This window comes from Leptosomus discolor, chromosome 2, assembly GCF_034619465.1.
Source record: "Leptosomus discolor isolate bLepDis1 chromosome 2, bLepDis1.hap2, whole genome shotgun sequence".
NCBI classification, from domain to species: domain Eukaryota; kingdom Metazoa; phylum Chordata; class Aves; order Leptosomiformes; family Leptosomidae; genus Leptosomus; species Leptosomus discolor.
Genome location: NC_141392.1, coordinates 20,119,471 through 20,142,207, shown reverse-complemented (window position 1 = coordinate 20,142,207; position 22,737 = coordinate 20,119,471). Strand labels below are relative to the sequence as shown.

The window sequence follows — 22,737 nt, the reverse complement described above, 5'->3', positions numbered from 1 at the left end:
AGCTTACCTGCATATATGCGTACTGTGTAGTGAAAGTCACTCTGGCCTCAGAAACAGGAGAGCTACATGGCTGAAGCAGCTCTGAAACAAAAGTTTAGCTTTTCTGATAAGCTGCTGGTTGGGGCTCAGAGTGTCACATAACTTGTCTGTAGGTGAATTGAAAGTCCCTGCGCTGCTTTGTCCCAGTGAGCAATGGTGGTGATGTGGTGGTTGTGTCAGTATTCATAGCACCTTCTGATTTAAACTTCAAAATAATTTCCAGAGACAGAGAACAACCTTTATGCTACTTCTTGAAATGATTCTGTGATCCTCCTGAAGGTGTGTCCTCTCTTCTGGCCTCTCTTGGAAATACTATTGAAGACTCTTCCATCTCCTACATGTCTCCACTCTGTTATTGTGGCCTTTTCAGTTCAGATTAGCTAAAGGCACAGTAGGAAAAGGAATTGTTTTCATTGCTATGTTCTCTTACATCTAGGTGAGATTGAGAAAAAATAAAACACAGGCTGAGAACTGTAAACAGAACAGTAGACTTCTACAGGCCCTGTGTACAGAGCTGATTTTTACCACAGGAGCTCTGATATGATCATTATTGCTAAGTGGGCAAACATAATCTCCTAGAAATACAAGCCTGAAATGCTGTGCTATTTCACGTCACTGGCAAGGATAACATCATTCAACAGCAATGTTGACTTATTGCGGTACTTAGTAACACAGAGACATTTCTATAGTGCCCATAATCAGGGTGCTGAAGAGGCGGCCTCTCATTCAGCATTTGTCTGAGGCCATTTCTGACAGGAAGAATAACTTTAAGATTATTATGAATGAAGAAGTGATAAAGGAAAATTTCTACTATTGAACTAAGCAACTGAGGCTGGTAAAGTGGAAATAGTAATTTAGTGTGCTTCAGTTATATCAGTCTCTTCCCTTTCCACACTACCATACTGCTCCAAAAAGAAGGAAAAATAAAAAGCAGTTCTTTCTAATGGGCTACAGGCCCATTATATTGAGCATCACAGGGCTGAGGGCTGAGATCAGGTTATCTCAACAGGTTACTGTACATCAGCTGATCCACAATAACTCTACGTGTACACGGTCTTAACCAGTGACAAATGAAAAATAATGTGACTTATGTTATCTTGCAGTGAAGGAGGAGTACAGTGAATCAAACTACTGTATGATTATGCAAGGGCTTAAAAAACCCACTATCTACACACAGAGGTGCTTATTGCATCTCAGCTGACACATGGTGACTTAGTGCTTTGTGATAGTGTCATCATCTGTCTGGGCCCGGGCACTATCAGGTCTTTGCATCATATTTTATTTTGTGGTTCTAAAGGTCTGCGCACAGTGGAGTTAAAGTCCATATCATGTTCAGAAGTCAAACTTAAATATGGATATTATAATAAGGAAAACTTAAACTCAAAACCCAGATTTGCTTACTTGTTTTATGGGAGGTTACATAAATGCCTACAGGTGCTAAAGAAGTGTAAAAAAAAAAATTAAATGTATCCTTTAAATATGGAGGTTTTCGTGTTCTCAGCTACACGAACACACGATAAATAGAGCAAAAAAAAATCACTATAGTGCGTTAGCAACTGTTACGGTGGTATTCTTTGCTATTGAAGCTGCATGCTTGGTGTATGTGCACAGTACTTCTGTACAAATGTAGAGAAGTCTTTTTTTGCTGAAAGTATATATGTATCAAGTAAGGCTGAAGGTCTGCCTTAAAGTCTGTAAAGCATTCATTTCAATCGCCAATACCTGTCCATTTACAAATGGTAACTTGGTAACCATTGCAGCAGCAAGTTCTCTTATTTTGGAAAAGCTGCTGATATATTTGCGTTTTGTGCCACTTCATTTTGCCTGCACCTGTCCTTTTCACTCAAAGGTGGGTTTTTTCGTCATCATTTTTTCACCTAAAATAATATATGTATATACATATACATAGCAAGTAGGAAAGCAGATATGTAAAGCGTATGTTATGAATAGTATAATTATGAATCACTGTAAAATTAGTCAACTTTTTTTAATCCTCAAAGCCTTTGTGATTTCTTGAAAGTACTGTGAAAAGGTGCATATGCCATTATCATTACATGCTGGTTTTTTGCGTTTCACAGATTAGTAAAAGAGGAGATTGCTTTAGAGCCAGGACAACGCTATATTTCTTTGTATACATTTTTGTATAAAGAGAGTAAGCATATGAATGAAACAGGTGAAGCAAATGAGCTACTGCATCCATAGGAGAAAATGGGTGAAATCTATTTTGTGTCATGAACCAGATGAAATAACATAGATAACTGTGAGATTGCTCTGTAACTCACACGAGAGGCAAAAGAAGGTGAGCATGGGCTGGATGGGACAGATGCCTTACTGGCACCCTATAGGTATGGAAAAGTAGGACCAACTAATAGAGAAATGTTAAAACAATCCAAAAGGAAAAAAGGGGAATGTTGAGAACATTATATAAGCAACTCAGCAAATAAAAGAAATACTATTCAGTTACTCTGCAAATCTCTGGAGGGCATGGTCCTTTTATTGTTTGAAAAAAAAATCATAACTGAAGAGGTGATAGAGTAGTGCTAAACCACCAAGGGACTTTCTCCAAATGTGTTCAGCAGCTGCTCAATTGTGTAACTGGAATATGCAAGCGCTATTGGAAAATGAAGTCAGGTATTTAAAAAGAAAATAAAGTGGAAGGACTCCTCAGTTCTTCGCTTGGGAGACTTCCAGAGATGAGGAGCTTCAGGATACACTTACTACAGGGGGTGGTAACAGGGTAGTAAAAGAAAGAGAGAGAAGACACAAAATCTATATGGGAGGGATGAAGCTGGTTCTGGAAAGTTTGATATGAATGACCAAGAGGTACAAAGTGAAATATTTCATTGTGTTTCATCTGGTAGTGTAAAATCTTTAAGAAGTTTTTTAACTTTTAAGAAGGTTGTACCAGTACCAATAACTTGAAATTTCACATAGAATTGCCACTTATTATGCACAATCCCCTGGTCTCATACAGTGCACTGCTTTTCTTTTTTCTCCTCAATTTATTAAATATCCTTGTTCAGGAATAGAATTGATTTTATAGAAGAAAAAAATCATGAAGTCCTTAAGTTAAACTTTTAATAGACACTAAAAGACTTGTTAAAATGTAAATGTTCTATTAGAGTGAACATCTTAATAATTAAAAGACAATAAAATGTGCCAATATCACAATCATCTGGATAATCTGCGGCTTTGGTCCTGAGTATGAACATGTGTGGGAACTCCCTTTAGCCCTAGACACACTCAGGCACAGGAGTTTACAGGCAAATCCCAGAAAAAAAATCAGAGCCTCAGTCCTCAGTGGGAACAAGATGCTGTCTCTGTGTCACAAATGCCTTTCACTCTGGCTCTGATTAGGAAAGTCCTTGTTAGTCAGTTGCTCTGTTCTTGTCTTAATGATTCAGAGCCACCACAATCTGAGGCACAAAATCTTTCTGTTAGGAAAAAAAAAGTTTCCTCCTTTGTTATAATTTATGAAAACTCTGAGTATGAATCAGGTTTGGAGAAAGGAGATGCAGGGTTGGGCCTTGGCTTTTATAGCCAGAAAATCCTCATACCTATTCCAAGTGGCACTGCAAGGCTTTCCATTTTAAAAGCCTGAAAAGGAAAATGGTGTGTAATCCTCATGGAAATGAAAGAGGGGACAAAGAAAGAAAGCTTGAGCTTTCCTTCTCCCCTCCTCATCTTCATTTGAATCTCTTGGAAAAGGAGAGAACTCAATTTGATGAAATAACTCATTTGGAATATCAATTATCCATCAAAGAGATGTCCTGGACTTACTGAGCTGTCAGGAAGCTTGTCACTGCCACATGCAAGCCTTCAGAAGTTACATCTGAGGAGGGAAGATGTTGTTAGAAATCTTTCCCTATATGACACGCTGTCTCTATTTCTTGCTAAAACAACTCTTAATTAGTTCTTCTTTTTCTTCTTCCTCTTTTTTTTTTTTTTTAATATGCAGCACCAGGGAAAAATTGGAGTTAAATTTAATGTTGGAACTGATGACATCTCTATTGAAGAGATCAACGCAATCATTAATGATGGAAAATACCATGTAGTACGTTTCACAAGAAGCGGTGGCAATGCCACATTACAGGTGGACAACTGGCCAGTTATCGAACGTTACCCAGCAGGTAAGGGCTTACACAAACGCTTGTGAGTAAGAGGGTGGGGTATGTGTGGAGTTTGGCTCATTTTGCCTCTCTTCTGATACAAGTCCTTCGCAGTGTTTTAGTAGCTAATTAAGTAGTTAAAGAGTCCTGAGCAATACGTAGTTTATGATGCTGGCAATTCCTAAGTGAGTTTAAAAGCACAGATTCAAGTTAGTACTGAAAGTGGAAAAATACAGTTACCAAGGCATGGAATAGTGGTTTTGTTTCTTGTTTTCATTTGTTTTTATTGGATTACATTTAGGGGGAAAAAAAAGGCTTTGACAAAAGCTACACAGTAAAGTGACTTCCAAATTGATCTCCAAGTGATGGGGTAAAACATTTACTCAGGAAAAGGTTGTCTGTGTTCTTCTAGTTACAAGTTGTTATTAAAGCAGTCTGAAGCTTATGAATTTAGCAGAAGTATTCCAGCAAGCATAAACAAAAAGGTATATCGGTTATCAGTTATACAACCAACCAAGCAAATTAAGATGCCTTAACTTAAAATGAAAACTATAATTTATTGCTTATGCAAGTGATGCTGGACTTGAACAGGACTGCTCGTGTGAATACAGAGTTGCCTTGATTGGGCCCATATTTAATTTTATGCAAATGCCATACACTAAAGATTACTGTGTACTAATTTTATTCATTTTTAAAGGCAACAGGTTTTTTCAGATACGCAATCCCTTTCTTATTGAATAGGACTACTGAGCCGTTAATGGTAATTTACAAATCTGCATGTTATCTGTTAACAGTTGGTGTGTGTCTTTACATTATTAAAGAAAAGCCAGCAAATCCAGAGATGTAAGTGAAAGGTATTCTGGTTTGCCTATTTGCTGTTACATAAATGACAGTTCTGATTTATATATTTAAAAGTCAAAAATTCTTCATTTTGGGGGTGGAGTGGGGCAGGAGGGTACGTTTCACTAATAAAGAATGTATAAGTCATGCCCTGTACTAATTGTTAGTATTTAGGGGTTTGTGGGCAGGTTTTTTTGTTGATACTTATGTTGTAGTCCAGCTATTCACCTGACTTTTTAAAAAATAAAAATAATTTTTAAAAAATCCACAGGTGAAATATAACCCTTCAGATAATTTCTTGGAAATAGCGTAGAATTTAAAATAAAAATGAAAGTATGCATCACAAATGAAATTATGCATAGCAGGAGCTGTTAAAAAAACACCTGTGTGCTAATTTGTTACGAATGAGTGACAGTTCTGGTGGTTAGAAACAATTAATGGCTTTAAGTTACACACATCTCTAAGAGGTGATAAACTCTTGAGGGATAGGGCGGTACTGAATGAAATATGTTCTGTGATCTTTCAGATATTGTGGAAGCTGGGGAGGAGCGCGTCTTAGTTTGTGTTCAAGACCTATGTAGAAGAAAGGCAAAAATAGGTTTGGGGTGTGGTGTGGGGTTTTTTTTTCCTTTAGTTTTTTACCTAAATGATGAGCACAAAAATATTTTTCTTTTTCTTCATGAAAATACCAAGTGGCTACAACAAGGACAAACTGCAGTTGAGTTCTGAAGATAGTGGCACACAGAATTTCTTTTTATTGAATATAGATCAATTTAGAAAATAGAGTGATTTTCTTGGGGTGAGATTAATGGAGTGGATGTTTTCTTTGAAAAAAAGGAAAACAGAAATTTAAAGCTTCTTGAGCTTTCTTTAGCAATCTATGCACAAGCTGCATTTCAAGGCTTTTCAGTTGCTTCACCAGCTAGGGTACAGAATCTCTTGACTTGCTTTATTGCTGGATCTTCCAAGACTGCTGTTGGCCTTTCCCATAGTAATACTTTATGGCTCCTGTGTATCATAGAGTCACTTTTGAAATCCATCCTCCCCCTTTTCACCTTCTGTCTCCTCTCCCCTCCTCCCACCACAAGAGCACCTAGCTATACCTTTTTTTTATGTTTCCATGCTGCTCCATCAGGTTTGGCACTCTTCATTTAAACCCTTTTTAAACACTTTAAAGACTGGTATTGATGTACCTTTTAGAAAAGATGCAGACTTGTCCTGAAGACCGTGCTGCCTTTGAGTAAGGTTGATACTTCTCTGAAGATATTAATGGTACCATATTAAAAGCTAGCACTGTCACTCCAGTTCTAAGAGTAGTATTTCTAAAAGTGACATCTTAAAGATATCAGACAGCACAGTTTGGCAAATGCTGCTGCATCCAATTTAGATGTGCTGCTGCTGTTGCTGTTTTAAGGACTGATAGTAGCACCTGGCAGTACTGGTTAACCAGCTAACTTGCTCTTATCTCATGTTTTGGGTAGAGAACATGTTGCACTTGTACAATATGGACCAAATTCAATCTTGTTTGCATGAATGAAGGCTCATTAGTTTTCATTTCAATGCTACAAAGAAGACTTTGTTACTTTGTGACTGTTTTCTGAATTGTTTCTTTCTGCATGATTTCTTAATGTGCCCGCACCACTGTACGTAAGAACATACTTAGCTCTCCTACTTCTGGGGGTTTTAAAATTAAGAATAGAGACAAGATTAGCAGCTTAATTGGTGTGTTTACTATTCTTAAATATGCTAGATTTCCTTTTTTTGAAAATAAAATAATATTTTAAAAAATTCAGTTAGTTGCTTAAAGCATACCAACTGGTCATTTCTCAGGGAGGAAAGATTATACCATGAATTACACTTCTGGTTGGTGTGTCTGACTACAAGACATAGCTTTTTGTGATCAGCATCTTAAAATATTGTCTGAGAGGAGCTTCTGGTCAGAGGCTCAAGATTTTCCAGTTTCATTGCCTGTGTAGCCTTCATGCAGCCCCACCTAACTGCTGCAGATAATGGCACCCAAGGTTCATAACAGTGTCGCATTATGTGCTAGGATGATGCTGTGGGCATCCCTTTTGGTCCTCAAAGTGAGCGTCTTTTGAAAAAAGAGATGTAGCCCTGATTGTCGCAAGTCTGTGTGGGATTTGTAGCGAGTCTGAATTCAGCCCTGGGTCTCAGGAGCTGCCGAGACTTCAGTGCTTTCACAAAGGGTTTTCTAGCTGGTTTGGCACATGTGATTCTCTAATACTGCTTTATGAGTAGTCAGAGGTAGACACCTTGTAAAAAGTGTCATATGGCCAATGCTCCATAGACTCCTGCTATTGCTTCATGAGTTTTATCCTAGAGCTGTGTAAAATGCAGATAAGACCCTAGGATTTAGCATGTTTCTTTTGTACATCATTCTCAGTCCCTCTAGACTCAAGCGTTATGTTTTCTTAGGAATCTTGCCTGGGCCAATGCACCTTCAGTTCTTATCAGAGTAGACACGAAAAGAGGTAGGGATGGCCAGTGGTAGAGGATGGTTATCCTTGTAAAGATGGCTGGCCGTATCTTTTTGGTGTGTAGTGGGGAGAAATGTATTTTAGTCCTAGACATATGTGAAGAACTTCAGTGTTCTGAAATGGATGGATGATGTTCAGGAACAGAGGTTTAGATTTAGGTACATATGTTCTCCCAGACTCCTATTAAAGTCAGTTTCTCATTGTGTCAGTGGCTGATAGGTAGCCCTGTGATTGAGAATGGCACATTGTCGATTTTTTGATAGCTACGATGCCCAGATCTGTATTGGATTTTATATTCCATCTCTCTTAACTAAATTCGATGTTATGTCTCTTTACCTAGTGATTATCATCCTTCTGCACCTTCCCAAAGAACTTTAGTATTTCACCTTGGCCACTTTTTCAGATAGTGGTTTCCCATTAACTTATCTGGATCCAGCCTAATTTCCAATCGTATTAAACAGGAATGAGAAAACTGCTGACTTTCAGTCCAGAGTTCCTAATCAATAGGAACCATTTTCCATGCAGATCCTTTCTACTCCTTTCGGCTTATCTTGTCTGCTTGACAACTTAGTTCTAATTCCCCTCTCTGACTGCCTGTCTGCTGTTGTGACAGTGGGACTGCACCATAGTAGCAACTCTAGCTACTACTGGGAACAGGCTGCTCTTGTACCTTCAGTTAGGTAATAATTATACACTGAAATGTAGATTTGCTAAGAATGCATTTATGGTAGGAAAGCAAAGGACGTGTTAATTTGGGTCAAACTGAACTAACAATTAAGGCCAAAGGAAAAACAAAATAATAGGAAATTTATTTTTGTAATGGCAAAATATTAATTTCAGTATTTTCTAAATAAAATGTTCTGACTTTTCATCTCAAGATTTCCCACTGTTTATGGGAGATTTAGGTAATCTGAGAACAAAGCATTTCATTTAATTTGAAACAACCTTTTCTTCCTTACCTGAAAGAAAATCTGTTTCAAATAAAATCAAATGGAAAAAGAATAATCTTTGTCACAGCAGTCCTCTTAACCATATCTATTTAACAAGAAAAATAATTTTCTTGATTTTCTAATTTTCCTTCCATAGTAGTGAGGGGTGTGCATTTTACCAGTCTGGGAAAGTATATCAGAACAAGCTAGGTGACTTTCTAAAGCCACAATAATCACCATTTATTGTGAAGAATTTTCAGAATCACTTTTCCGTGAATAACTCTACAGTTTCTGCGGTCAAAGGGAGTTCGCCTGATGATGATTCTTGTAACAAAACATGGTGCAACCAATCATTTTACCAGCAGGAACCTACTTTTCAGGACTTCCATCATAAATCAGACTGATGCAGAATTTTCTGAATATAAGACAATCTGTTACATATTGGCCAACTGGTCTATCATTTCAAAGCTGTTCAGACCACTGGGAATACTCAGCAGTTCCTGGGACCCTGCAGCAGTCTGGAAGATACAGTCCGATGTAGGCAAATATCTGGAATGAAGCCTTCCCTGTCATCCCTGGATCTTTGGTCAGCCTTAGACAAGTATAACTTAATGGCAGCTGTCCTCATGTACCCCATGGGTCAGCAGACATTGTCAGGGCTGTGTCTGACAGACCTAGATCTGACAGCACAAGCATCTTGCATACGTTGTTCACGCGAAAGAGATTGTCCAAAACATTCCCAGACTACTGGAACAGACGTATCTCTGTGATTGGGGAGTATAAATTACAATCAAGCATACACACCGAAGAAGAACCTGTGTGAGAGTCCGTGTATGTTGGCAGAAGATCAAACTGCAGGCTAGCATTGTGGTTAGTGCCAAGTACCTCTGCAATATGGCAATTGGCAGCTGAAGCTCTCAGGGCTTTGGTATAATACAGAAGAATTCTGTTCTGGATTTTGGTTTTGGGTTTTTTTGGTGGGTTTTTTTGGTTTTTTTTTTTTTGTTGTTGTTGGTTTGTTTTTGTTTTTTTTTTCTTTATCACATAAGGTTAAACATCTGAGAGCACACATGTTGTCTTAGGGACTTTCTCTGGATCTGCGGGCTTAAGGTTCTTACTACAGAACATCCAAGGGCTAGGGGAGAGGGTCATCTCATTTAAATGCTTCTCTTAGTCCTTGTATTCTGGGAAATAGACAAAAGAACTGCTGTCTTTTCATGGGATACACCTGATTTTAAGATAAATGCTGAGAATCAGCTGTTACGATGTATCCTATTTAGGATAAATGCTATCCATTTGTCTTGGTTTTGTGTGTTCAGACTGACCATAAAATTAACAGGAGACATTTGTGTCAGTACATTTGTTTCTGTGGAATGGATTGGTATTTCCCAAGCAATCCATGTAGTTGTCTAACTTGCATACCATTGGCTTAGAAATAACTTTTGAGTTCAAGACCCTACAGCCACTTCTGAAAAGAATCAAAGATCTGTTTCTCAGGTGTAGGTGTGGTGGCCAGGAGAGATCTCAAACTCTTTCACAAACGTATCTTTGAATATTCTAATGAAATGGACAGGCAGCCTGTTATCACCACATCCATGTAAAAGGATAATAGTCAAGGTGAGGTTGGAACCTAACAGTAAATGGTCACTCAGTGTTTGCCTTGCCTTGCATTTGCCATAGGCCAATTTTTCAAACCTCCTTGGACATTGCTGTTAGGACATGGGACTTTCAGGGTATTTTCCACATTGCAATAATATCAGCCTTATGACTTATGTTGCTGGACAAATAAATAAATACATCGTCTTTACCTTTTTTCTCACATGCTTCCTTCTTTGGATAAAAGATTACATCTTGGTTCTCTCTTGTGTGCTTTCCTTTGCTATGGTCAGAGTTTTGACACTCCTGCAGTCAGATCTATCACCTTGATAAGTCAGTTCTGATGGTGGACAATAGAGGATATGGAAAATAACATCTTCTGATGACCTGCAAAGCTTGCAGACTTAGAGCAGTCTCTCATTATTGAGTGAGGGCAACGCTCCCAAAGACAAAATAAAAACTACCTTTCTCCCCAGGACAGAAATGCAATGGAAAAGAGTTAAGTTTTTCTTCACAGCAATTAAGCTTCTGTGAAACAGACGCTGCCCAATGTCTCCTGTTTTGTATGTCATTTTCCTGTTGTAAGAAACTAGCAGTGCCAATGAAACAAGGCTATCTCATAATACTTTACTTCCCTTGGAGATAACAGTGTTTGGAAAGAACAGGAGGACTTCTCAGGAACTCTCCGTCTGGGAATATGTAGGCGATGTATTATACAGTGCAAGTTAAATTTATGCCATATATAAAATCAGGCTATAGATGTGGGTCTAAAATATTTAGTCCATGGAATTAGTATGAGGAGAAAGGGAAAAATACCAGCTGAGTTAGTAGTTCCTTGGTTACCAAGTAATGTCTCATCCTCCCAGATTTGGAAAGCAAAAGTCATCGATGTTCTTTGTGGTATTTCATGTGTCCATGGAGTCACGTCTCCCTGGGGTTCTGTTTATGCTGAGGTCTCCGCCTGGGAATGTCTGCTGGTAACTATTATAGTTAAACCTACTCTGGTTTGATAGGAGATACTGGGGCATAAATATGAATGAGTCAACACACTTCTTTTTTTGATTTGCACAGTCTTTGACAAAGTTCCATATGTGAAAATACTCAGGAAGAATTACACAACCCTGGTGGAAAAAGCAGAATTCTTTCATGGATCAGACTCTGGCTTAGGGAAAACAGAGGCACAGATTCTAACCTAATGAAAATCAACAGAGTAAATGAATTGGTTTTCATTTAAACTGTAAGTTATACATTCATTAACATTGATTTTAAAAAAAAGTTAGAAACCATACATACAGGCTGTACTATTGCATATTTCAAGATTACCAGAGAAGACAAAGACTAGTGAACGAAGAATTAAAAAAAAAGCTGACTTTGAAAAAAAGGAAATGAAATAAACAAAATGAAAAATGAAAAATAAAGGTATTAAAAACAAAGAAAAGATATTTTAAGCCACAAGCATTTAAAACCCCCGAATTTTTACATTTTTGCAATTTAAAAATGTAAAATTTAGTGGTTTATGCAATTTATTTGCCTTTTTTCTAGAGTAAGAGATTTTTGTAAAATATTCCTTAGGTTAAACAACATTTTAATCAATCAAAGCATTTTTCATTCTTGTCCCAAAGTTTAAAAATCAACTTGATCTGTTGGGTAGGCATCATAACAATAAAAGAAAAGTTGATACATGAAAAATAATGTGCACAGCTGACATAACTTGAATTTGTAAAGAAAATTTTTTAAATTAATTACACTGGCACAAGACAAAAGTTTAATGCTGTAGAAAACACATGGATTATTTTCATTAGCAGTTAAAAAAGAAGTAAGTTCTGTGAATGGTTAGAATGCTAAAGAAAATATTAATGGAGCTGTATTTAAATCAATGGCCACCTTCCTCTCTAAAGGATTAGTAGTTTGCTTGTTTTTTTTCCCATTCCCATTTCTTTTTTTCCCTATGAGTGTTTAGAAGTTGTTACTGATATAAGAGCTTAAGAAATGAGAAAGAAAAATGTCCTGAGTCAAGTCCGCTTCTTCACATAAATTGCTTCTTTTAGAGGGTAACTTAGGAGAAAACTCTTGCGCTTAGAAATTTTCTTTCAGTTTCCAGTCCAATCACTTTCCAGCTTATCCTACTTTGTTCTTGTATGTCTTTTCACAAAATAGTTTTCTCATTTCTCTGCTTATTGTAATAGCCTTTCCTTTGATGCTTTTTCATTTTTAATCCATTTTTCAAAAGAACGTGTTGTTGGAAATGGACAATAGTGAAACACTGGGACCTCATGTAAAGACACATACAAACTTAATGCTGAAAGTCATCTCCATGATGCATTCTAAGATCTTATTTTTCCTTTTCATACCTCAAAACTGGATGGCTCAGTATCATTCTGCAGCTCTCTATTATATCCATAGAACATCTGTCCTCATGAATTCTCTCTCATAATATCCCAGTTCATCAAAAAAAACTGTGTGACTGGTCCTATGTCTTAAGTCTATGACCTGCACTTTGTAGTATAAGCTTTGGTGTCACTTCTATTAATTGAGAATGGCTCAGTTTCTCTTGACTGATATCTGCAGCCTCTTCAGAGTTACCAATATATCTAGTTTATGTCATCTGCAAATTGCATTGTGTAGTTGACATTTTGTACTGAGATCAGTCAAGAAAATACCAAAGATGATTGGTCCTGGAACTCATCTCGGGTACTTTCTTAGGAGTTCCACCCTGATAAATTTCCTGTGGGAAAACCACTGATTTTCCTTACATACCTGCAGTGGTCTCAGTGGTAGCTCCTATAGCATAGTTCAACGCAGTTTCAGAATTCACTGTGGTACTCATCTTGTTAACACAGAACTAAGCATTTAGTTTATTATACTTGACTTAAGCACATGTAGATCTTCTAGCCATTCAACTTTATGCTGTCAGCTCTCCAAAGTACTTGGAGAGCTTTTATAGGTCTAAATGACCTACTATCTCTTGAGGATTTTTATTTTTCAAATATAGGTAATATAGTGGGGAACAATGAGGGCCAGAATATGGTATAGTTGACACACTGGCAGGTCTGAATGCATGAAGTAATGACTGTTTATCATCTGTGTGAATGATTCACCACGAAATTGAAGAAGACATTTTAATGAAGTGGAAGCATTAGGGAGAAAACCCCAATGGACTAGCTGATTCCTGGAAGGAGCTTGCATCCTGGGAAGATGGGTACCTTGAGTGTGACCTAAAAGAAGCAGCCCTTGTATTCAGAAGCCTGTCAACAGATACAGAAGCAGGATATCAGGCTGTGGTCTCTACATGAGAGAGAGGAGAGAGGAAGCAGAAGAGGAAAAATTCCTTGTTTAATGCTATTCCTTGTCTTTTTTTATTCAGCTCTTTACTATAGAATTTTTGTACTCTATATTTTCCATAGTTAATCGATGATTTGCTACATGGTATCATATCAAATGCTTTACTGAAATCCAGATAAATTAGATATACTTAATTTCCTTCATCTAGAAAATCAGTTAACTTATCAAATACAGCTATTAGATTAGTCTAACATGATTTGGCAAAGTTTTGCATTTTATCTTATTTTCCAATCACTTCCATGACTTTAATTCTTTCGAGTTTGTTCTAAAGCATCATGTATGGTTAAAGTCAGTATTGACTAAAAATTGGCTTTTTTCCCCTTCTCACGTAAAGCTATTACTTTTTCTGTTCTTTAATACAAGAAGTAGCATGCCCTGTTGGATAGCTGTATTGAAAAAAAACCTGGCTTGTTATTTTTAAGTTCTGTGATAAAGATCATCTTCCTTGCCTTCTGACCCCACAAGTTCATTAAGCATATATATGTTGCTTTCTTCTGAGCTGTGGAGTTCTACATTTTCACAGACATATTCCTGTTAGTCAATCCAGTTGGCTCACTTGGATTATCATCAGCCTTAGTATAAAGTGATCTTTCCATGATCCCTTTGTGTTTATAGTGCTTAAGAACCTCTGGCTTTTAAATTTATTTTACTTTCTTTGAAAGGCCCTTTGAGCTTGAGTTTTGGCAACTTATGTGTTTATTTCTGCTTCTAATTCTGAAAGTCACTGCTTTCTTTGCTGAGCAAGTCTGGGTTTTTAACCTTCTATAATATAGTCATGATAGTATAGTTATTCAGCCTAGTAGGTCTGCCCTTGTATGTTTGTAACCTTGCAGGTGCAAGTCCAAATATCTATATCTACATCTATAATTATTTATTTTTAATACTACCTTAAAGAATTTCCACGTGTCCTTCCTGGCTGAGTCCAGCTCCTTAGACTGATTGCACAATCTTGTTTCCTTCACTTTATCAAATTTTGTTCTTTTTAAATCAAGAATCTGATTTACAGACTTATTTTTAGTTGTCCTTGAGTCAACTAATGATCACTCAATCAAAAAATGTTTCCAACAATTAACTTTTCTATGCTGTTTTCAGTATTTATCCAAAGCAAAGCTAAAATAGCATTGTTTTTTTATTTGTTTCAACTGGAAAAAATCCTCAATGAGTATTATAAGAAGCTCATATCTACCTGTATTCATACAATTATGTTCAGTTATAATATGAATAAAAGAAGGCATTATAGCAGTGTGTAAAGTAATGGCATAGAGAATTAAAAATAAGACAAGGAAATCTGTGAAACTCACTTCAGTAAGTTCTCTAGAGTATAGTAAGATGCAAGAGGAATTTAACAGGAATCAAAAAGATTAAAATTTAACAGGAATCAAAAAGATTAAAAATTAATCTTAGTTACTGAGCCACAAACCAGCAGTTAAGTGATGGACGTAACTAGGCCAGCATGCTACCTTACCTTTGCCAACGTGTAGCTGCACAACTGATTTCTTGCATGTATTTCTGATTCATGCAGCTCTGACTATTCTCTGGTTATGATTAAATGTATTTTTCAGCATGTATCTAGGTCTTACTTTCATTATAATTTTATTGTTCATGTGACAGATTCATGTTAACAAAAATGGTGATTTATTTTCGCATTCTCTTTGGGTGAACCTCTGTTACAGCTTACCCAAAGTCAATGAAATATTTTTTTTTAAAAAGCACTTCTGCCCTTTGAGAGATTAAGAAATTTTTCTATCCTGCTTTCATCTTTAAATAAAGAGCCCAGGTGATACCCAACCAAAACACTACAGTAAGTCTCTCTTCAATAGTGGTTTCAGTAAAGTTTTCCAAATCAGCTTTTTAATTTGACAGCTTATCAGGTTTTTCTGTCAGTTACTGCTATATAATAATGCTTCTCTAACTCTGCAGACAGATTTTCTTTTTTCCTTTATTTTTCATCTTGGATATCCTGGTGAAATACAAAGGCTCATCCCTTCTTAGACTTGATAGATCCTGTAATTAAATTCAGATCTTGATAGAAAGTGAGGCACAGTTGTCATTACTTGATCACAGAAGGTATAACACCTTTCAGTTAAATACGGCAAGGTGGCACAATGCATCTAGTTTAGAAGGAGAAAGAATATGGCAAATGAGCAGTGACTCAGAAAAAGGTGTTCTAAAATACTGGAAGAAACAGATATCTGCTCTTTCTGTGTCTTGTGGCAAAGGATGGTGCCTATACCTGTTTACCATAATTAGTCAGAGGGTGATATGAAAATGTATTTCTGAAGAAGACCACAAGCTGTGGGGATTCAAGTTAGAAAAGGAAAGTGGGAGTGAAAACAGATCTCAGAATGATACATGGCAAATCTGTCACAGCTGGTCCCATTCACCTTTTCAGGAAGGCCATTATCTCTTAACAACTCCAGTAAAAGTCAGATCACGAAAGATGGAATATTTCCAATATGTAGCGATTCTTTTGCACACTTCTGTTTGGTTTGACATGTTTTCAGTGTAACTTGCAGTATCACAACTTATCCAATGTAGTGGGCTCAGTTCAAAATGGAGGATTAATTTGTTGCTGGTTAAAAAGAAAATGATTCAATCACGTTCTTTATCAAGGAATCTTAGCTACTCAGTAGCTTCCTTAACAACGCAATGCTGATATCTGTGATAAAAAGAATTAATGTCTTTAAAGATATTTGCATTTTTCTTTTCTTTCCCAGTGGCAGGACCATGTTGTCAATGCAAAGTTTTAAACACCAGATTCCTTTATTTCTCTTTCCTTTCAGCCTGCCCTCTAGTAGGTTCATAGCTGTCCCACTCAAGATTAGACAGGACTTTATGTAATATGTAACTCACTAAGCCAAACCAATATCCACTGACTTAGTAAAATTACTTTTGTGTAACACTTAAGTAAGTATGACTCTGACTGTGCCTCTCACTTTAGATGTCTGACCTATATGGGCATACCTATACGCTTCCTTTCAGACTGGTCTTAATGCTCCTGGTGGCCAATAGAGCACGCAGGAGAAGGGTACAACAGTGTACTTTTGCTATGTGTTCCTTCTACGATGTAGTTTGTTTCCATTAGCTTCTGGGGCAACCCTGAAGTGAGTCTGAAATGGGAGCCTTTCTCAGGACAGAACAAATCAATGTGGTGTTGATCCTTCCAAACAGACAATCTATCATATGGAAAACAAAATTCATTTCTCTGCAGTGCTATTGTGTTTTAGGTGCTCTCAGAAGATGAGGTATTTTTTTATTTGGGGCACATCGTGCATGTGTCCCCAGATACATTTTACTGGTGGTGTGAGATGTGACAGCAGAATAGTACTTTATGTCTTCAGGATAAGAACTTCCATTAAACTAACTCATTCAGAAACAGTCACTATAATTCATACTGCAGCAGGGAAAACAGCAACCTGCTCTGTCCTAGATATATTTTTCAAGAGACTGAACCGCATTAAACAGGTATCCAGGAGCACACAAATCATTGCAGTCTTGAATATATGAGTATGAATATGCTTTAGACTCTCTTTCACCCCTTTATACCATGTGAACATGGGAGAGAAGCTCTACACCCATCTCTTCATCCTGCTGTGTGGTTAGCTTTCTGCAGTCTTAAGCCCTGTTTGTTAAAAAAATAAAACATCTTGAAACTGCAGTGTCTACACTTTCAAAATAACTTTTTCTTTAATGCTGTGGATTTGAGATTAATGGCAACTTGATTATAACCAGTTCCACAGGACTGTTGTATTATATCATACATGTAAAAGTAAATTCAGAGTGTTCCAGGAGTGTTCAAAGAGCTACCTTGACTCTAGCAAGGTGTAGCTAAACCCCAGGGTCATTTTTGCAGTCTGGCCTACCTGTCAGAAAAAGACTGAAAAGCTTGGATGATTTATATAACCTAGAACCCTTATGAGCTTCACAGAGACAGATTCTATAGTACATACCATTTCAAATAAATTTGAAGCAGAAACTGAACATCCATTGCTGTATCAGAAGCACAAATCAATGTGAATGACATTGTGATTTCAACCCCTTATAAGCAGAAGTGAACTGAATTGAAGGCAGTGAAATTAGGCTCTTACAAATTGGTTTAATTCAGATGCAAATGGTTTAATTTTCTCAGTGGACTATTACTAAGTTAGGAGTTAAGGAGTTAAATGTCCTTTCTGGTGCAGCATTGAGTTTAGTGGGCATTAAAAAACAATGAACACCAGTTTTGTCAGGGTTAAGTATATATAAAGACACTCTTTATTATTAATGCATGTCAGTTGTGTAAAATAGGAAAGAGTACTGGTTTAAAATGTTAAAGTTACAATTGTGAAATAGGGAGAGAAGAATAAATACGCCCTTTTCAAAAGAACAAACGGTACTAAAAGTTTAACTATAGCTGGGTAGAGGGCTAATATCTGGAAAATATGCTCTCATTTTCAGAGCACAGCAGTTGCTTCACATTTTTGTCTGAACTAGAATACAAACTCAGACTGAAGACAGTGCTATTGCACCAACAATTCCCAAAAGCTGTGGTAGGATAAGGTACATGTGAAGGGTTTGGCCAGAGAAGCTTCAGGCTCAGTTTCAGTCTTCCTCCTCCTGTTTTTAACTTCTCTGGTGCTCACAGGTATCCTGTGTGTATAAATCATTATTTATGAGCCAAATTACCATCCACAGAGGTGCAGCACTTCAGTGTTCAGTGTTGCAGTGACTTGGGGGAGCCTGTATATCACAGCCACACATCTAATTGCCAGTCCCAAAGCTGATGAAGGCTCTTCATAACAGTGATGAGCAGTGAATATATTTACATTTTTCGTTAGTCAGCTTGATCTAATAAACTCAATATTGCATACAACAAATGGTTATCAGTGAGCAGCATTCATTGAATGGAAACATGTCCAGTGGGGTTTTGTACAGAGCTTGAAAATATCTAACACTTTTATAAGTGGCCTGGAAGTCTGCATAAAGTCATTGCTAATGATGTGTGACTGTTACAAAGACAACAAAAAAGTGGTAAACAGTAGCGAGGGTGGGGCAAATGGGAAGTGTGAACATGATCACTTAGGAAGCCAGGAGGATTTAAAGACAGTTGCAGAAAGCACTGCAGCAGTGCTAAATGCCAAAGTATGGGTTTAAAAGGAAGGAGTGAAGGTTATGGCAATGTAGACAATGTGCTGAAATGTGTAATTCTGCGAAGTCACTTGTGGGGGTCTCATCTTCCAGGTTGCTCTGTATGAAACACCATGCAATGCTCTGATAAAGGAGTTTATGGAAATGGCTCTGTGGGCATAAAAGGCTAAAATGTAAGAATTGGGCAGGATTTTACCACCCTTTACAGCACTTTGAAACCAGCTCTGGAACAGGTATCAAAGTCTATGCCTGGGGTCTGTGGTTCTGTGGAAAAAATATTGGTGCATATGTAACAAGAGCCCAAAAGAGGTGCTATCTCAACTGATTTATGGTTTCGAACAGAAAACTATGCAGTGTCTTGATTACAGTATAAGTGCTTTCAGGAAAGGAAAACAGTAGATGCTTACAGTGCTCTTTAGCTGTTCCTAGAAAGCCATAACCAGAACTAAGAAATTCTTGCAAGAAATAGAGCACATGATTTCAACAGTGAGCCTTGGAATTCAGTACTGAGAGATTTTCCTCTACTGTGTGTCATCACGTTAGGAGAAGATCTTTTCCTGGAAGACCTGTTTGAGCCCATTACAGGTTATGAATTAACCAAAGAATAGTTTTATGGTTGAATACAGGATCAAGTGGGTCAACAGTCATATCCTGTGATATGCAGATCAGATTATGCCAAAGTCTCTATTAGGAGTGTATTATCAAGGTAAGAATAATGTTATGGTAGCATTGTGTTTATAATGCAGATATAACTATACCTTCCCAGGAATTAACAAAGTCGGACCAGAAAAAAAGAACATTTCCAGGTACCATTTCTATATCCGGAAACACTACTGTGCTAAACAGTAGCTATACAACACCCTGAACACATCAGTCCTATTGTATTAAACTGAGAATGTGCTTACAAAAGAGTAGAAAGAGAATACTGAAAATATTACCCCAATCCTAACATAGCATTTATCTTTCTCTTTCTCAGCTTTGTATATTTAAACAACCATAAATCCTGGTAGGTAGGAAAATGATTATTAGTTAGCCACTTGCTTAGCCATTCTATTTGATATCTCACAGTGTGTTACATGTATTTTTTCCAGTAGCTGACTTTAGTTAAAGAGCATTCTATGGAGTAAGCCTTTATACAGCTTTTCCAGCTGAGCTGGAGAGATGAGCCATGTTGCAAGAGTTTGTCAAGAATAATCTGCTGTCTGTACGCTTTCGGTATCTGCCACTGCTCTGTGTATGTGAGCACCATAGGTGTTCTGTGCAGAAGACAAAAGGGGATGTTACTACAATCTTTGTCGGAAATGTTTTTTAGCCTTGTGCTTTATCGATGGTAATAATCCATCCTTGCAGTTAGACATATTTTAATCTTAATTGGATTTATTTCAGCATTAGCCATGAAAGTTTGTTTGTAAGTTCTGGTGTTCTACTTCAGAAGCAGTGCAAATCCATGCACATATTAATAAAAGCAATGATGGTAGGCAGTTTCCCAGTTTCCTTTTCCCATCTAATCTATTTATTCCATGGCAGTAGTTTCATGCATGATGGTGGACGGTGGATTGATGGAATGATGTAGTCCTTCCTTCTTAGACTCCTGAATTTTGTCTTGAAAATATGCTTATTGAACTGGCATGCATTAATATTTTATTAGTAAGCCATCTGCATGTTTTAGCTGTTAGTGTATTATCTGCTTAGAATTAGATGTTTGTATAATACTTCTTCATTCTCCATACTATCATTTAAAAATAAAAATAATTTAAATAGCATATTTCATTATATTTTAATAATGCATTAGTGCTTAATGTTAGAGAAGATCCTAGAATTCATAAAGCTGGAAAAATGATAATATCCTTATCTAATTTCTTCAACATAGTGGGTTTCAGTATGTTTTTAAAAGGTCAAGTGGTTTTCTGAGAAAAAGTGGATCTGTAAATTGTGCTAGAGGAGCTATTTTCATTCAAAAGTTGTTCTTTTCCCCATTTAACATTTCATAAGTGTTTCAAAGTAGAAATCGAGTCTACTTTTTGATATTGCATCAGAAAATGGATTTTTGTATAAGAAAATGAAAAATTAAACATACTGACAGTTGGCTAGCAATTACATATTTCCTTGCAAATTCATATACACTTAAATAGTTCAATATTGATTGTTTTTTTTCCTTCTGGTGTTTCAATTCAGATTAACTCTGAAAATCATGTCAATAAATGTAGACCTACACAGAAGTTAGCTGCCAGCTTTGCATTGTCCACCTAAAATGTAGACTTGCTAACTTTAAAGCAGAGTAGCTTGTCATATGAAAGTGCATTCTGGGCAACAGCTTAAAGAATTGGGATAACTTGATTTAGCTGGTGCAGATCAGATTCATACATGTTAGATCGGTCATTGGAGTTGGTGGCTTTCTCTTCTAGTTGCCCAAGGCTACCTTGACACCAGCTGTCATGGAAACATCCAAGGAGAGATGTGTAGCTTGAAAGGCCTTTTCAGACCATGATTTAGCAAGGTGCTCAAGAATTGCTTCTGTGATTGATGTTCAGTGTGTCTTTAAGGGCTTTTGCAGAATACTGTGTATCGAAATGGACTTTCCATAGGATTGGTTGGTGACAACACTGACAGCCTTTCTCACACCTATGCTCCCTAACAGGAACTTTATTCAGCAGTGGATCTTTCCCCCATTTTTACACAGAGCATGTAAGAAGTCATTATGCACAGATTTCAGGAAAGTGGTAAATGTGCTATGGTAACCATCTTTTCCCTCCCTTGAGAACTTCCTAAATCACAGAAGAAGGAAATTATAGAAGAATTTTGGACATAGAAATCCAGAGCATTTGAGCAATGTAGTTTTCAATTTTCTTCAAAATCAGAATCTCAAAGCAAAATAAAATGTTTCACAATAATTCTTGTTCTGCTAAGTTAGACTGCACAAAAAAATGAGGTGAAACATAATCACATGGGGAAAATACTTAGCTAAATGGAAACACTCTGCAGACTTTAAAAAATTGAGTTGTATTTCATAAAATGTTATAGTGATGTGCTGCATATCACAGATTAAATGGAAAATATTAATGAAGCGTTTTTTTAATATATAATTAGAGAATCAGATTATTTCACCTTTTAAGAGATAAAACTAAATCACTGCTGCAAGTCTACCCACAGCCATCAAGCTATTGTGTAGTGGACTACTTATTATAGTTCTGCAGTCTTAAAGCACTCCTCTGCTTTTATCTCAGTGAGCATCTGTTTCTATTATTTACAGTTTCTGTTTCTATGTCTTGCCAAAAGCGTTAAAAAAATCCTATATGTACAAGTTTAAACCTTTCCATTTGAAATAGATTATTCTTTTATAGTAAAATGTCTGCAAGGCATAAATACACAAATTGAAATGTCACTTTTAGACAGAACTGAAAGTCTGGAGCTTGCTTTGGCCAAGGGCTACTTTTTTTGCTGTGCTGCTGACACGGAACAGATTTTTATCTCTTAAATGCCATTTTCTATCTGTACGGGTGCATTTGGTTTCTCCTGCTTGGGAAAGGCTTGTCCAAATAATGACCTCACTTTTGTTGTTTCCACTGGCTTCTGTATAATCACGCATATCCCTAGGAGTATGAGCTGATGCAGTCTCGACAGATGTAGTGAGTGTAACAAAGCACCTGTATGGTCCAGGACTTTGGGGCATAGTGGTGGCTGAAGTCTAGCATTTTTGTGCTTGTGAAAGAACGCGAAATCAACGTTTTTAATATTTTCCGTTGCAGTCTAGTTAGCTTGCGTGCTGTTGGTGAGGGGTGATGCTTATTGCCTTGGATTTCTTATTCTTTTTATGTCTCTTGTCATGTAATGAGCATGAAATTATCCTCCCTGCACCCTGTGTTGCCTCCAAAGAGTCTGCTAGAGCAGCTCGAATGCAGTAGCTTTGGTGATCACAACTGAAGGCCAAACTCTATTTTCTCTTATAAATCACATATTCAAGAGCAGAGTTTAACCTCAGAAGATTTTTTTTTTAAATTGTTTCAGATAACTTTTCATATTGCAAATGGTACAGCAATAATATATGGAAAAAATATTTAGAATTTTTCAAAGCCTTTCACTGACTACAATAAAATGCAATGATATGAACAGTGACCTTTCAACCGTTTGTCCTATTTCATCCTTGGAACTTGCAGTGTAGTTAAACTTAATTAGGAGGCTCACACATAGTTAGTAAGACCTTTCTTATTAATGGCTTCTGCCTGAATACTGGGTACTCATGGGGTTACAGACCAACAG

The 22,737-nt window shown here is 37.0% G+C and overlaps 1 protein-coding gene across 25 annotated transcripts in view; it reads left to right on the top strand.

The window, feature by feature from the left end:
- NRXN1 (neurexin 1) overlaps positions 1-22,737 on the top strand; it is a 719,965-nt gene that overhangs the window by 592,574 nt on the left and 104,654 nt on the right. For all 25 annotated transcript variants that reach the window (XM_086460706.1, XM_086460705.1, XM_086460703.1 and 22 more), the window contains one exon: positions 3,998-4,169. In XM_086460706.1, the coding sequence (XP_086316832.1) occupies positions 3,998-4,169 (172 nt within the window). The remainder of the gene's footprint in view (positions 1-3,997; positions 4,170-22,737) is intronic.